The sequence below is a fragment of the Bison bison genome, unplaced genomic scaffold (assembly GCF_000754665.1).
Source record: "Bison bison bison isolate TAMUID 2011002044 unplaced genomic scaffold, Bison_UMD1.0 scf7180017864175, whole genome shotgun sequence".
NCBI classification, from domain to species: Eukaryota; Metazoa; Chordata; class Mammalia; order Artiodactyla; family Bovidae; genus Bison; species Bison bison.
The window spans coordinates 111,316-127,804 of NW_011494747.1; the positions used below are offsets into that span (position 1 = coordinate 111,316).

The 16,489-nt window shown below is 38.6% G+C and overlaps 1 protein-coding gene across 1 annotated transcript in view; it reads right to left on the reverse strand.

Moving 5' to 3' along the window:
• The window catches only part of LOC104990283 (reelin), a 531,703-nt gene that overhangs the window by 109,878 nt on the left and 405,336 nt on the right, over positions 1-16,489 (reverse strand). The window contains exons 21-22 of the mRNA XM_010842284.1: positions 2,883-3,075; positions 1,810-1,922 (exon numbers count right to left, since the gene is read on the reverse strand). Coding sequence (XP_010840586.1) covers positions 1,810-1,922; positions 2,883-3,075 — 306 coding nt within the window. The remainder of the gene's footprint in view (positions 1-1,809; positions 1,923-2,882; positions 3,076-16,489) is intronic.

A 16,489-nucleotide genomic window follows, 5' to 3' on the forward strand; every position in this document is an offset into this window, starting at 1 on the left:
ACACACAATGGAGTATTACTCAGCCATTAAAAAGAATACATTTGAATCAGTTCTAATGAGGTGGATGAAACTGGAGCCTATAACATAGAGTGAAGTAAGCCAGAAAGAAGAAAAACACCAATACAGTATACTAATGCATATATATGGAATTTAGAAAGATGGTAACGATAACCTTGTATGTGAGACAGCAAAAGAGACACAGATGTATAGAACAGTCTTTTGGACTCTATGGTGGGGGGTGTAATTTGGGAGAATGGCATTAAAACATGTATAATATCATATAAGAAATGAACATCACTCATTATCAGAGAAATGCAAATCAAAACCACTATGAGGTACCATTTCATGCCAGTCAGAATGGCTGCGATCCAAAAGTCTACAAGCAATAAATGCTGGAGAGGGTGTGGAGAAAAGGGAACCCTCTTACACTGTTGGTGGGAATGCAAACTAGTACAGCCACTATGGAGAACAATGTGGAGATTGCCTTAAAAAACTGGAAATAGAACTGCCTTATGACCCAGAAATCCCACTGCTGGGCATACACACTGAGGAAACCAGAAGGGAAAGAGACACGTGTACCCCAATGTTCATCGCAGCACTGTTTATAATAGCCAGGACATGGAAGCAACTTAGATGTCCATCAGCAGATGAATGGATAAGAAGGCTGTGGTACATATACACAATGGAGTATTACTCAGCCATTAAAAAGAATACATTTGAATCAGTTCTAATGAGGTGGATGAAACTGGAGCCTATTATACAGAGTGAAGTAACCCAGAAAGAAAAACACCAATACAGTATACTAATGCATATATATGGAATTTAGAAAGATGGTAACAATAACCCTGTATATGAGACAGCAAAAGAGACACTGATGCATAGAACAGTCTTATGGACTTTGTTGGAGAGGGAGGGGGTGGGAAGATTTGGGAGAATGGCATTGAAACATGTATAATATCATGTGTGAAACGAATTGCCAGTCCAGGTTCGATGCACGATACTGGATGCTTGGGGCTGGTGCACTGGGACGGCCCAGAGGGATGGTATGGTGAGGGAGGAGGGAGGAGGGTCCAGGATGGGGAACACATGTATACCTGTGGCGGATTCATTTTGATATTTGGCAAAACTAATACAAAATTGTAAAGTTTAAAAATAAAATAAAGTTAAAAAAAAAAAAGAAATGAATCGCCAGTCCAGGTTCAATGCAGGATACAGGAAGCTTGGGGATGGTGCACTGGGATGACCCAGAGGGATGGTATGGGGAAGGTGGTGGGAGGGGGGTTCAGGATGGGGAATACATGTACACCTGTGGTGGATGCATGTTGATGTATGGCAAAACCAATACAATACTGTAAAGTAAAAAAATAAAAAAAATAAAAAATAAAAGAATTAAAATAAATAAATAAATAAATTTATATTTGAAAAAAAAATAAAAGAAAAGAAAAAGTAGGCCTTTGCAGGAAGAAAACAGATTTGCAATCCAAACTTTTGACATAGGAGTTTTTAGATTCCTGTATCATTCTCCTTTATATGTCAAACCCAAAGAAACTGGCTCAATGAGTTTTCCCATAAAATGAAAAGTTGAGGCAAAAAGAGAGATGAGGAAAAGCTAGGACACTTTGGAAACCAAATTTTCATTAGCTCTTTTTTTCAAATATCCCCAGTACAAAAAGAAAGATCTTTCAATTCTAAAATAAAAAAAGAGGAATGCATACTGCCATCTTGTGCTTAACTCTTCTTCATATTCGTCATGCTAGAAGAGATGTAAAAGTTAAAGTGATAGCCATATCTGAAGGTGTCGTCTCTCACCAAGTTTTCTGGGGAAGAAGCACTATGACTCTTCTCCACTGTGTGAACTCACTGGCATGGTAAATACTTGCTGATGTAAATTCCTGGCAACTCGGCATACTTGGAAGGCATTCCTAAAAGAGAATCAGGGAAAAATTTAACTCAGCTTCTATTTCCTCAGAGCAATATGTTTACTCACTCAAAACAAGTGAAAAAGACCTTAGGGAAATCTAATGTTACAATCTTAACCATTTGCAATATGGATACAATCCATAAATTTTCCTTCTGTGAAGCTGAAATATTTGGGAAATAAATGAGACACCACAAGGCAATGAAATGTCTTCAAACAGCCACGTGGAAAAACAGAAGGTGGATTAGGGTTCCTTTTTTGACCTGTTAGTGTCACACTGTTATTTGGTACATATTGTCACTTCAGTCATGTCCCACTCTTTGAGACCCTATGGACTGTAGCCCTTCAGGCTCCTCTGTTCAAGGGATTTACTGGGAAGAATACTGGAGTGGGTTGCCATGTCCTTCTCCAGGGGATCTTCCTGACTCCGGTATTGAACCCATATCTCTTATGTCTCCTGCATTGGCAGGTGGGCTCTTCACCACTAGCACCACCTGGCAACATTATCCTATTCAGTATGATATGTATGCATATCAGTAGTATATGCATACATATCATACTGAATGTATGGATCACCAGCATGTATATGTATTTCTTTTTTGTTTTTCAAGGCAGGAGATATATTCTTAGTGTGGTCTACTTGCAGGTGAAGAGACATAAAAGAACAGATGAAGACATGCTACAGGGAAAGAAGAAAGAGACTTTATTATAGAGAAAGAGAGCTAGAGAAAATAATGTTGAAAACACCATCCTAGTATATCTATTACCATATTTTCAAGATTTTCAATTGCCCTTTAGCATCTGATAGGCATCCTTATAATCCATTTCTGAGTTTATGTCAATTCTGTTACAAATAATATTGTTCTTTTTCAACCAAACTTAAACTTTTAGAATTTGAATTCTCTGCTCACTATGTAAAAAGGTGAAGTCTACCTATCACGAGTTTTAGAGAAAATAGACTTACCTCTTGGACGAGGTGCCAGGTGAGGCCATGGTTGGTTGAATACTCTAGTTTCACCTGATTGTCCATGTGTGGGGTATATTTCTGGCCACAGCCCATCACCAAACTGAACTGAATCATGTAAGATGCTCCTATCTGCATTGATTGTGTTTCCACATAGCGCATACTGGAGGCAAGTTTAGAATCTCCTGTAAAACTGAAAGACAGAGGTAGAAATTATAAAATTTAAAAAAGCAATATATTATGGAAAAATTAAGCTCTTCATTTCATACCATATGCCAAAATAATTTTATTTTACTTATTTAAACCTTGCCAAGTTCTAGAATGGATTTCAATTAATTTTAAAAAGGCAATTTGAAATAATCTGCCTATCAAAAAGCAGTATTTTTTTTAAGGTGATACCTAGAGTGGTAAAACATATTTGAAAATGGGTATGTACTCATGTACCGCTCAAATGTATAAAACCTTTGACTCGTTTCATGGACTCTATCCCAAGGAAATAACCGGGTAAACATTTTAACGTCAAACTATAGGGAAACTGGAATGCTTAAGTAAACTGGTATAGTCACTTGACAGACTGTCCATATTTCAAATATTTATGAAGGTAATATAATCAAATTATTGTACATGTAACTAAAATAAGTTTTAAAAAAATTTGCAAAATGATGCATAATGGAAATTTACCAGAATGTTTGCAGTGGCTGTGTTTGGTGATAGGAAATGGGACAATCTGAAACTTTTCAGTTTTAAAATTCTCCAGTCTTCAGTACTCAGCTATTAATTACTGAAAATGAGATAATGTGGTTTTAATGGTTGTAAAATTCCCATGATTTACTGGGTCCCAGGTGGCACAGTGGTAAGGAATCCACCTTCCAGTGCGGGAGATGCAGGTTTCATTCCTGCATCGGAAAATTCCCTGGAGGAAGAAATGGTAACCTACCCCAGTAATCTTGCCTGGAAAATCCTGTGGACAGGAGATACTGGTGGGCTGCAATCCATAGGGTTGCAAAGAGTCAGGCACAATTTAGCCACTTGAGCACACATGAGCACACAATTGAATACTATGTGATTATAAACTGCTTGAAGGTATGCACAATTACTTTTTCAGAGAAAAGTTCTCAAGGAATTTGTAACCTAGCAGAGGAAATTAAAACAAGGACCTGCTTCACTGTAGTTAATATGGTTCAGTGTAAATATTCCCAGGGCCAACCACACTGGGATTTATCTGCCAGGGTACTTGGTACTGTGATTCTGAAGCAGGTTATACCATCTTCAATGGTAAGGGGGCTTAGATGGAGTAGCCAAAGGTGATAATGCAATACTTCTGGAAATCTTTGAGGCATTTAGTATTTTTTTTTCTTAAATCTGTTTGCCAAATCAGCAAAATAAGAAGTTACTACTCTCACTTGCTTCTTGAAGAGTTTATGATGTTACTTAAAGATGGAATTTTGTCCATATGGAAGATGATCATGGTTTTGGGCTCACGGTTATAAAATGTAAGTAGCTTTTCCCAGACAATGACTACTTATTGTTTAAGTTTTAAATTAAAGTTTTGCACTAGGACAACAAATAGAGGAATGAAATGCAAGAGACTGAATCTCTGCTTTAGTGTACTGTTCATAAATGAAGGGTAAAGTCATATTCAGTACTGCTAGGCTTACAAATCCAGCGCTTCCTCTTGTTTGTTGTATTGATATAGATGCCCACCAGTTACTGAGTTAGGTTATACTCTCAGACTGTGCTTAGCACAATATCCACATTATATTCCTTAGTTCCATCCTTACAAATAACTGTGAAGTAGGAACAATTGCCTCTGGTTAACAAATGACAACAATCTCAGATATGCAGATGATTCCACTCTTAATGGCAGAAAATGAAGAGGAAAAAAAGAGCCTCTTGATGAGAGTCAAAGAGGAGAATGAAAAAGCTGGTTTGAAACTCAACATTAAAATAAATTAAGATCATGGTATCTGGTCCTATTACTTCATGGCAAATAGAAGGGGGAAAAATGGAAGCTGTGACAGAATTTATTTTCTTGGGCTCCAAAATCACTGTGGATTGTGACTGCAGCCACGAAATTAAAAGATGCTTGTTTCTTGGAAGGAAAGCTATGACAAACCCAGATAGCATTTTAAAATACAGAATTTTCTGACAAAGGTCCATATAGTCAAAGGTATGGTTTTTCCAGTGGTCATGTGAGATGTCCATAAAGAAGGCTGAGTGTCGAAGTGGAGTGTTGGAGAAGACTCTCAAGAGTCCCTTGACTGCAAGGTGATCCAAACAGTCAATCCTAAAAGAAATCAACCCTGAATATTCATTGGAAGGACTGATGCTGAAGCTGAAGCTCCAATACTTTGGCCACCTGATGCGAAGAGCAGACTCATTGGAAAAGACGCTGATGCTGGGAAAGATTGAAGGCAGGAGGAGAAAGGGGAGGCAAAGGATAAGATGGTTAGATAGCATCACTGATTCAATAGACATGAATCTGAGCACACTTAAGGAGACAGTTGAGCTTCCCAGGTGGCACTAGTGGTAAAGAATTCGCCTGCCAATGCAGGAGACATAAAGAGATGGAGGTTCAATCCTTGCAGGTTTGATCCCTGAGTTGGGCTACAGTCCATACAGTCACAAAGAGTCGGACATGACTGAAGTGACTTGGCATGAACGTACGCAGAAGATAGTGGAGGTCCATGGGGTCACAAAGAGTCAGACACGACTTACTGACTGAACAACAACAACAACAAATGAGGAAATGGAGACAGTAAATGGCAGACACTTAATGAGAAATCAGCTTTGCCTGATTCCAAAACTTCTCAACCAATACACTATCTCTTTGTTCTTCTATTACTATAAGACAGAGAAGAAAACATTGTAATTTTGAATAATTTTCATTTATAGTTAATTTAAAAATCATTAACTTTCAGTTACTATGTAGTGATGCTCCTATCTTAGAGATACAAAACCATGATTGCTGCTATGTGTTAGGGTATGCAAAATGCAATCTAGAAAATATGAAGCTGTGGGATGCAATTTTTAGTAAAATTACAAAATAAAAGAAATCAGCATTGAACAAAAATAGTAGTAAGCTATATGGGCACAAACATCTATACAAATTCCATAGTCTTTAAAACAGGCAAAAAACAAGACAAAACAAAACCCCAAACACTTTTCCCTGTGATAAATGAAGGTTGCTTTTAGCTTCAAGGGTTATATGCTCTTTCTACTACCCTTTATGAGAAAGGTTATCAAAGGCAAAAACTAGCCTTCATTTAACTGTTTGAAGGTGCAGTATATACCCTAGGCATCTGGTTAAAAACCACAGAGGGCATAGTAGCACACGGGCTGAATGGTCCAAAGACCACACAGAGGCACTAAAACTTTCTCACAAAAACCATATAGAGTATTTATCCACTCCAGCATTCCTGAAATAATTTAAGATGATTTTCACAATCAGCACTCCTTTTTAAATTCCTTCCTTCTGAGATGGTTTAGTGTCCTGGCAATTCTATACAGATTCAGAAAGAAGCGCTGGGTTTTGCAAATAGTGCCTGGACGTAACTTGTGCATGGTTACAAATTAACCATGAACTTGGTGGGAGAGAGGAAGCATTCAAACCTGAGAAGTGTGCGCTCCGTGCGCTTCCCTGATGATAACAGCTTTTAAAGGTGCCAAGACACCAAGAGAGAAAACAAAACATATAGAAAAGGACAAGTTAAGAGGCTAAATGAGGATGGTTAAACCGTGATAATAAAATTCTTATTTGGCATAAACATCTGTACCAGCAGCAGTTGTGGGCAGATGTTGTTCGGTAGGTAGGCTGAATCAGCTGCTGTCTACAGCATCCCTTTCCCCAGTCACCTTCTAGTAATTGGTCTAGGGCTGCCCATGTCCACCAATGAGTTTTTACCAATGAGACGTAAGTGAAAAATGCTAGGTGGGTAAACTCACTCAGCTTCTTTCTCTTTTATTTATTTGTATTTTTTGGCTGCACTGCATGACATCAGTTCAGTTCAGTTGCGTCTGACTCTTTGAGACCCCATCGACTGCAGCACGCCAGGCCTGCCCGTCCATCACCAACTCCCAGAGTTTACTCAAACTCATGTCCATTGAGTCAGTGACCCCATCCAACCAACTCATCCTCTGTCATCCCCTTCTCCTCCTGCCTTCAATCTTTCCCAGCATCAGGGTCTTTTCAAATGAGTCAGTTCTTCGTATCAGGTGGCCAAAATATTGGAGTTTCAGCTTCAACATCAGTCCTTCCAATGAACATTCAGGACTGATTTCCTTTAGGATGGAGTGGTTGGATCTCTTTGCAGTTCAAAGGACTCTCAAGAGTCTTCTCCAACACCACAGTTCAAAAGCATCAATTCTTCGGCACTCAGCTTTCTTTATATCCCAACTCTCATATCCATACATGACTACTGGAAAAACCATAGCCTTGACTAGATGGACCTTTGTTGGCAGAGTAAGGTCTGTGCTTTTTAATATGCTGTCTAGGTTGGTCATAACTTTTCTTCCAAGGAGTAAGTGTCTTTTAATTTCATGGCTGTAGTCACCATCTGCAGTGATTTTGGAGCCCCCCAAAATAGTCTGCTACTGTTTCCACTTTTCTCCATCTATTTGCTATGAAGTGATGGAACTGGATGCCATGATCTTTGTTTTCTGAATGTTGAGCTTTAAGCCAACTTTTTCACTCTCCTCTTTCACTTTCATCAAGAGGCTCTTTAGTTCTTCCTCACTTTCTGCCATAAGGATGGTATCATCTGCATATCTGAGGTTACTGATATTTCTCCCAGCAATCTTGATTCTAGCTTGTGCTTCATACAACCCAGCATTTCTCATGATGTACTCTGTATATAACTTAAATAAGCACAGTGACAATATACAGCCTTGACGTACTCCTTTTCCTATTTGGAACCAGTCTGTTTCACGTCCAGTTCTAACTGTTGCTTCCTGACATGCATACAGGTTTCTCAACAGGCAGGTCAGGTGGTCTGGTATTCCCATCTCTTTCAGAATTTTTCACAGTTTATTGTGATTCACACAGTCAAAGGTTTTAGCATAGTTAATAAAGCAGAAATAGATATTTTTCTGGAACTCTCTCACTTTTTCAGTGATCCAGCAGCTGTTGGCAATTTGATCTCTGGCTTCTCTGCCTTTTCTAAAACCAGTTTGAACATCTGGAAGTTCACAGTTCACATATTGTTGAAACCTGGCTTGGAGAATTTTGAGCATTAATTTGCTAGCGTGTGAGATGGGTGCAACTGTGTGGTAGTTTGAGCATTCTTTGGCATTGCCTTTCTTAGGGATTCGAATGAAAACTGACTTTTTCCAGTCCTGTGGCCACTGCTGAGCTTTCCAAACTTGCTGGCATATTGAGTGCAGTACTTTCACAGCATCATCTTTTAGGATTTGAAATAGTTCAACTGGAATTCCATCATCTCCACTAGCTTTGTTTGTAGTGATGCTTCCTAAGGCCCACTTGACTTCACATTCCAGGATGTCTGGCTCTAGATGAGTGATCACACTATCGTGATTAACTGGGTTGTGAAGATCTTTTTTGTACAGTTCTTCTGTGTATTCTTGCCACCTCTTCCTAATATCTTCTGCTTCTGTTAGGTCCATACCATTTCTGTCCTTTATTGTACCCATCTTTGCATGAAATTTTGTTGAAGAGATCTCTAATCTTTCCCATCCTATCGTTTCCCTCTGCATGACATGCGGGATCTTAATTCCCCAACCAGGGATCAAACCTGTTCCCCCTGCATTGGAAGTATGGAGTCCTTAACCAATGGACCTCCAGCGAAGTATCTACTTGCTCAGATTTAATACAAGCTTTTAAAGAGAGACAGATGGATTTGTCTGGCATGTCCTTCTGCCTATTGCTCCTACTGCTTTCTCCCTAACGGGGCAGCGGCCATTCTATGACAATAACAGGAACAGATATGCAGTTGGAGCTCTCTCTGCTGAGATGGTGGAGTAGAAAAATGAAGACAGCATGGGTCCCTGATGGCCTTGTTAAGCTGCTTCCAGCCCTTAATCCTAGGAGGGCTTGTTACAAATGACAAAATAAGCCTTTCACTTTTGTTTATACCATGGTCAGTTCTTTCTGGTTGTTCTTGTTGCAACAGAGAGCTGAATGCATTTCTGATACACCTGCCATACTTCATAGTACTGCCTGATACCACTGGTGGTGGTGGTGGTTCAGTCACTAAGTCGTGTCTGACTCTTTGTGACGCTATGGACTATAGCCCGCCGGGCTCCCTTGCCCATGGGATTTCCCAGGCAAGAATACCGGAGTGGGTTGCTACTTCCTTCTTTGGGATCTTCCTGATCCAGGGATCAAACCTGCGTCTCCTGCATTTGGCAGGCAGACTCTCCACTGCTAAGCTGCCTGGGAAGCCTTGTATGATATCTCTCCTGCCATCTTAAACTGAAGCAAAATAACCCAAGAAGATCACAGATGTCTGCATCTCAGAATCTTGACCACTCATAAAACAAATTCACTTGACTGTTTATGATTTATTCAAGACTGGCTGAAAGTCAGTGATATTAAGTTTGACATTTTCCTCCTTAATATTCTGATGTTCATACACTACTGGAATTTAATGGGAGAGAATTTCACAGGCTGCAATCCTTTAATTTACAAAACTGCTCCTCTTTGCTGCTTGTCTAAGTGAAGATATGTTTATAAAGGCAAAAATGAAGCTGAACTTCTCTGTTGCAATCATAGAAACAGAAAAAAAAAAAAAGCCCACATCAGCATTTTGGGGTGAAATTCTGGAGACAGAATGCACTAGGAATTGGAGGCTTAGCTCTATTCATGTTGATTTGTAAGACTGCCTCAAAAATAAAGGAACAATAAAACAGTCCTCAATCTTTTAATACTTACACATTTTAATGAGAGAATGGGGGTAACTCTTTCCATTAGGGCAAGCTTACCTCCCTGTGCCTTTTCATTTCCACCCCCAAGAAGCCTAGTAGGCTCTCTGTTATGACACTGGTAAGTAGATGATACCATAATGCAACTCAAGTCTCCTTACTTTTACCTAAGTCTTCATAGTCCAGAATATAGGTCCTTTGCCTTCCCCTCATAGCTTAATCTCCGGGGTTGCTGAGGACCTATCTTCCTGACCAGGCTGGAAGCCTCTCCACAGGGAGAGGTCACACCTTGCTCATCTCTGCATCCCCTATAGCATTCAGAGCCTTGCACACCTCAAGAAGCACCTGGTGTTGGTACAGGACATCATGGTTTTCCAACAGCTGGATTATTTCATTTGACTTCTAAGTCAATATCATTTGAGATACATCAGGGATCCTGAACACTGTTATAGAGAAGGAAAACCGAGGGTCTTAGCTGCTGACCATCAGGGTCACACGGTTACTAAAAAGCTAGAAACCAGGCCAACTGATTTCTACTTTGATGTCCTTTTCACTGTCACGCCTATCAAAAACATGCAAAGAATATTAAATAAAATGAGCACGTGAGTGAGGGCTCTTGATGGGAGAAAAGGCAAGTTTTCCAAAACCATAGTTACTTAAATGCTGTAATGAACACAGACAAGGTTTTGAGGTTATCCTCTTTTAAAGAAACTGCCCTTTCTGCATTTCCCCAGGGCCTCATTCCCATCTCCAGAAAAAAGGCTCCCTAAAATGAAAGGCAGATTCGTCTAACTAAAGTAAATAGAGGAATACTCAGGTCACACAGTTCTTTAAAAGGAAATTCATGTAAAATAGTCAAATCACCTAGGGACTGAGCCATTTTTGACAACTGATTTATCTCTTTCAGAATAGTTTGGTAAGTAAACTATGCGGCAGAAGTGTCACTACCAATGGGCCACAAGAGAAGACAATGCACCAGTATTTACATTTCTTAGAAATCTAAACAGTATTCTGTTATTTTCAAGAAACCCATGGTAAAGAACAGCTCTGCAGAACTCATTTTCAGAGAGACAGAAGACCAATACAAAACCTTTTTGGTCTGATACTATTCAGAAGTTACATTAATCTGCAGAAGGACATGTGAATGAATTTAAGCCTCTCTATCATCCTTTTTTGAGGGTTTTGCTCTTGTAATCATCAAAGAAATGTTTACTAGAGCTGACAGAAATACTTGCTGATACTGTGGAATTAAAGGTGACACAAACTAATTTGTACTTTCTATAATTTTATGTCTCAAAATAGAAATAACCATAATATTTTAGTGGACTATATAAATTTACACTTATTGGAAAAAAACTGACAATATAGAAGCATTTTTTAAAAAGCTAAAAATTCACAATTCTACCTAGAGATGACCACTGCTAATATTTTAGTGTAAATACTTCCAGGTTTCCTTATGTTTACACACAGGAATATACCCACATATATGCAGACACTTACTTTTCTTTCTTTTAAAAAATATAGAATCTTAATAGTCCTGTTTTTTTTTTTTTTCTAAAACTATTTCATTGCTACCTTTCCATATTGAAAAAATATATTGAGACACTGTCATTTTTAATGAATAAAGCCAATCTACAATTATGGGAATCTTTGGAGGCTGTTTCCATTTTTCACTGTTATAAACAATACTTCTACAACATGCATCCTTCTATATCTTTGTATAGTTGTTTAATTTTTTTCTTAAGATAAATTCCTAGAAGCAGAATTGTGGTCAAAGCAAAATTTAAAGGTTAGTACTTATTGCTAAACTGCCCTTCAAAAAATTTGAACAAAGTTATATTTACAAAAAATATTAACAATGATGGCACTGCAAATCCTTAATACATATCAATAATGAACATTGACAATAGTTTTCATTTTAGCTACTCTATGTAAAATCTCTTAATCTAAATTTCTTTGATTATTAGAAAAGTTAACATGATATTTATGTTAACTATTCATTACCTATTTGTAGTTTTTTGGGGTGTTAAAGTAGCCTTTCATGTAATTTGCCCATCATTAGAATTGGAATTTATCTTTTCCTTACTTATTTGTACAAATTTTTCACATATTTGGGATATATAGTCTGGTATAAATGTTGCAAATAACTCCTTCTTCCCAGTTTTTGCCATGTATTGTTTTCAGGGAAAAAATGGTTAAAAAATTTTAAGTGCTGGAATATGTGACCTTAATGGTCCCTGCTTTTGGTGTCATACTTTATTGATATCTATTAAGACTCTCTCAGAGCCTAGTTCAAACTTATTTTTTTGCAAATGTCCAGTGGACACATGAAAGAGATATATTTTTTGTTAGTAGGGTATAATTTTTTCTTTATTAAATATCATTGTTAATTTCCTCCCATACATTTGTCTAGGTCCTCACTTATTTTTTGTTTGTTTCATCCATCAAGGACTCAAACAAAATACTGAAATCACACTCTGAATTATGGTTGTAATTTTCCATTTGTGATTCTAACAGGTTTTGCATTCTGTGTTATTCAATGTGTGGAGACACCTGACTTTCCATACTTCTGTTGACAGCCACCCCCTATGGCATCACCTGTGTTTCTGATATCGAGCCCCAGCCTCAGCCTCAAAGAATCGGGGCCAGGACCAAGGAGTCATCTAAAGTTCACTCACTCCACTCTCACCACCACATTTTCCTCCCACATCCTACTTATTCAAGAAGCTCATTCAACTTTCAAAGTCCAAAAATGGTACAGCATTTTCTCTGTTATGTTGCCTCGATCACTTCAATGAGGATTTTAGAGAAAGAAGATGTAAAACATGAGGTTTTAACATGTTGTATTCATATGATAGGCTGTTTTATTAATTTTCCCTTTGTTTTTGACTACATTCTCTTTACTGGTCTCTCAACTAGAGTAATTCTCTATGTAAGAAATTTCTAGATGCAAATGTATTTTATGACAAACTTTTTTACTTACTTCAATCCATTTACAGCTTCAAACAAATTTGAAATTTCTACATATAATGCATTTTTTCATGTGTTTATTCAGTACTTCATTTTAAAAGTCCTTATGGATTTCTAAGTGAAATCCTTAGTTATCTTGTTAGTTTGAATTGGCAATAGAAAATATTTTGGAATACGTGTGCTTTACAGCATGTATTTCGGTCTCCTTTTATACCTCTGTTCCTAGCTCCTGCTTTATTTTGCTTATCATTACAATTCCTATTTAAAGTACATAGTTTATATTCTTTAGCTTCTTCAGTCTCATTTCTATTTTCTCAGTTTGGAAATTTGCACATGGTTCTTCAAGTCAGGACCAGCATTTTGCTTTAAGCTATAAAATGCTTAAATCAAGCTGCTTGGCTGCTGTTTATTCAGCTTCAACAGAAAGCAGCCTCTTGGCAAACAAATCTCAACAAAAAATTGGGTGCTTAATAGCAGTTTTCTCTCAAGGATGAGATAGTTTTATGTGTGGGAGACAGAACTGGGGGAAATAAGTCACCTCAGTTAGACATTCAGGATGTCTGTACACAGTGGTTGTGACCACAATGAACACTATATTCTCTTTCTAATTAGGTTGCACACACCTGCACAGGTGTTACTATGAGATGGCAGGTAGACAAGTGACTCTGTTGGGAGCCACAGAGAGTGACTCTATGTCTTTCTTAGGAGCACAGGGGTCCATTTGCAGCCCAGCCACTCACCTTTATCTCCTGTGTAACTAGCCCAATTCTCCCCAAGTCTACATGCCAGCAGCAAATTCCAATCACTTAAGGAAAATCTAGTTCTAAAGTTTGTAGAAATGTTATGCTGGAGAGGGTGTGGAAAAACAGAACTCTCTTGTATTGTTTGTAGAAATATAAATTGATATAACCATTATGGAGAACAGTATGGAAGTTCCTTAAAAAACTAAAAATAGAATTACCATATGATATAGCAATCCCACTACTGGTCATATACCCTGAGAAAACCATAATTCAGAAAGATACATACACCCAATGTTCCTTGTAGCATTATTTACAACAGCCAGGACATGGAAGCAACCTAAATGTCCATCGACAGATGAATGGATAAAGAAGATGTGGTACATACATTAATATACAATGGAATATTACACAGCCACACAAAAAACTAAAATTCGGTCATTTGTAGTGATGTGGATGAACTTAGAGTTTGTCATACAGTGTGAAGTCAGAAAGAGAAAAACAAATATTGTGTATTAACACACATATACGGCATCTAGAAAAATGGTACTGATAAACCTATCTGCAGGGCAAGAACAGAGACACAGACATAAAGAACAAATTTGTGGACACAATGGAGGAAGGAGAGGGTAGGATGAATTGAGAAAGTGACATTGATATACATCTGTAAAATAGATAACCAGTGGGAAGCTGCTGTATAACACAGGGAGCTCAGCTCTGTGATCTGTGATGACTTAGAGGGATGGAATGGGGGTGGTGAAAGGCTCCAAAGAGAGGGGATACATGTATACATAAAGCTGATTCATGGTGTTGTACAGCAGAAACTAACACAACATTGTAAAGCCATTATACTCCAATTAAAAAAAGCTTATACAGAGTGAAGTCAGAAAGAAAAATGCCAATACAGTATATTAATGCATATATATGGAATTTAGAAAGATGGTAATGATGACCCTATTAGTGAGACAGTAAAAGAGACACAGATATAAAGAACAGACTTTTGGACTCTGTGGGAGAAGGCAAGGGTGGGATGATTTGAGAGAATAGCATTGAAACATACATATTACCATATGTGAAATAGGTACAAGTTTGATGCATGAAATGGGGAACTCAAAGCTGGTGGACTGGGACAACTCTGAGCGATGGGATGGGGAGGGAGTTAGGAGGATGGGGGACACATGTACATCCATGACTGATTCATGTCAATGTATGGCAAAAACCACCACAATACTGTAAAGTGCTTAGCCTCCAATTAAAATAAATAAATAAATTTTAAAATGTTTATAGACATTTTAAAAGTTTACAAAAATTTTTATGCTTTCAAAGGTTTCTGTCATTTCTCAGTTCAATCTTCATTTTGTCCACCTCACCGCAGTTTTAGGAAATGTTCAGCAGCTGGAGTAAACTGTGGAAGGAAAAGGGAAATGTCTGCCAGGTACAAGACAGAGAGGAAGTCAGCACAAAGCACTGCCTGGCCTTTGGCCCCCTCAAAGAGAGGAGGAGAGAAACAGACTGATGGCCAGAAAGGTGACAGACTATCAGAGAGCTGGGAGACCAAGGACTCAGGGGAAAATAGCTCCTCTGAACTCTCGTAGTGCCTGCAGTGTCCTGCCAGGAACCTGTGGGTATGAGAGCAGCAAAGTTGCCAGGGCGGCTTCCCAGATGGCGCAAGTGGTAAAGAATCCACCTGCCAATGCAGGAGATGTAAAAGTTATGGGTTTGCTCTCTGGATCAGGAAGACCCCTGGAGAAGGAAATGGCAACCCATTACCATATTCTTGCCTAGAGAATCCCATGGACAGGGAAGCCTGGTGGGCAACAGTTCATAGGGCTGCAAAGAGTTAGACACAGTGAAGTGACTTAGCATGAAGTTGTCAGGAGCTCTTTCCACCAATAAGACTTCCCACCTCTTCTGATGGGAAAAGAGGAATCAGAGAAGCTTTTGCTGTTTCCAGCCTCTGTTAAAAACTTTAACTCATCTCAGATCTTTGGCTGCCCTGGACCCTTTTACTCCTGTTATTCTTACATTGCATCCATAATAACCCCAGAACCAATTTTGGTTGAAGTGAACTTGCCCAGTCCATATTTACACTACTTAGAATTACGGCTTGCCTTTTCAACACACTCCTGTTCTCTCTGTCATCTCCTTCCTATTTCCTCTTGCATCTCACGTCCTTTCAGGAAGGAACACACAGGCCCCACATAGTTACTTACGCCTGAGAGCTCTGAATGACAATGTTTAGCTTGGAGGGAAGAGGTGAGGCAAGAAAGAAAGATACATGAGGACTCTCCAAAATTTTTTCTTTATCCTTCCAACCATATGCAGTCACCTAGTTTTACTAATTTAGTGAGTATTGAAGCAGGGCCATTTTAAGACTTTTATAGGACTTTGACACTTTTAATTTTGGAAACTCCATCACACATCATGGCAAGCATATTAAAATGCACCTATGTTCCACATTACATATATATATATATATATATTTGGTGTAGAAATCTTCAAGTAGATTTTATAATTCTGCCTTTGAATTTTATTTGGCTACTTGTAAAAAGCTGAGCACTGAAGAATTGATGCTTTTGAACTGTGGTGTTGGAGAAGACTCTTGAGAGTCCCTTGGACTGCAAGGAGATCCAACCAGTCCATTCTGAAGGAGATCAGCCCTGGGTGTTCTTTGGAGGGAATGATGCTAAAGCTGAAACTTCAGTACTTTGGCCACCTCATGCGAAGAGTTGATTCATTGGAAAAGACTCTGATGCTGGGAGGGATTAGGGGCAGGAGGAAAAGGGGACAACAGAGGATGAGATGGCTGGATGGCATCACCGACTCGATGGATGTGAGTTTGAGTGAACTCTGGGAGATGGTGATGGACAGGGAGGCCTGGTGTGCTGTGATTCATGGGGTTGCAAAGATTTGGACATGACTGAGTGACTGAACTGAACTGAATGCATAGAATGAAATTAAAAGACGCTTACTCCTTGGAAGGAAAGTTATGACCAACCTAGATAGCATATTCAAAAG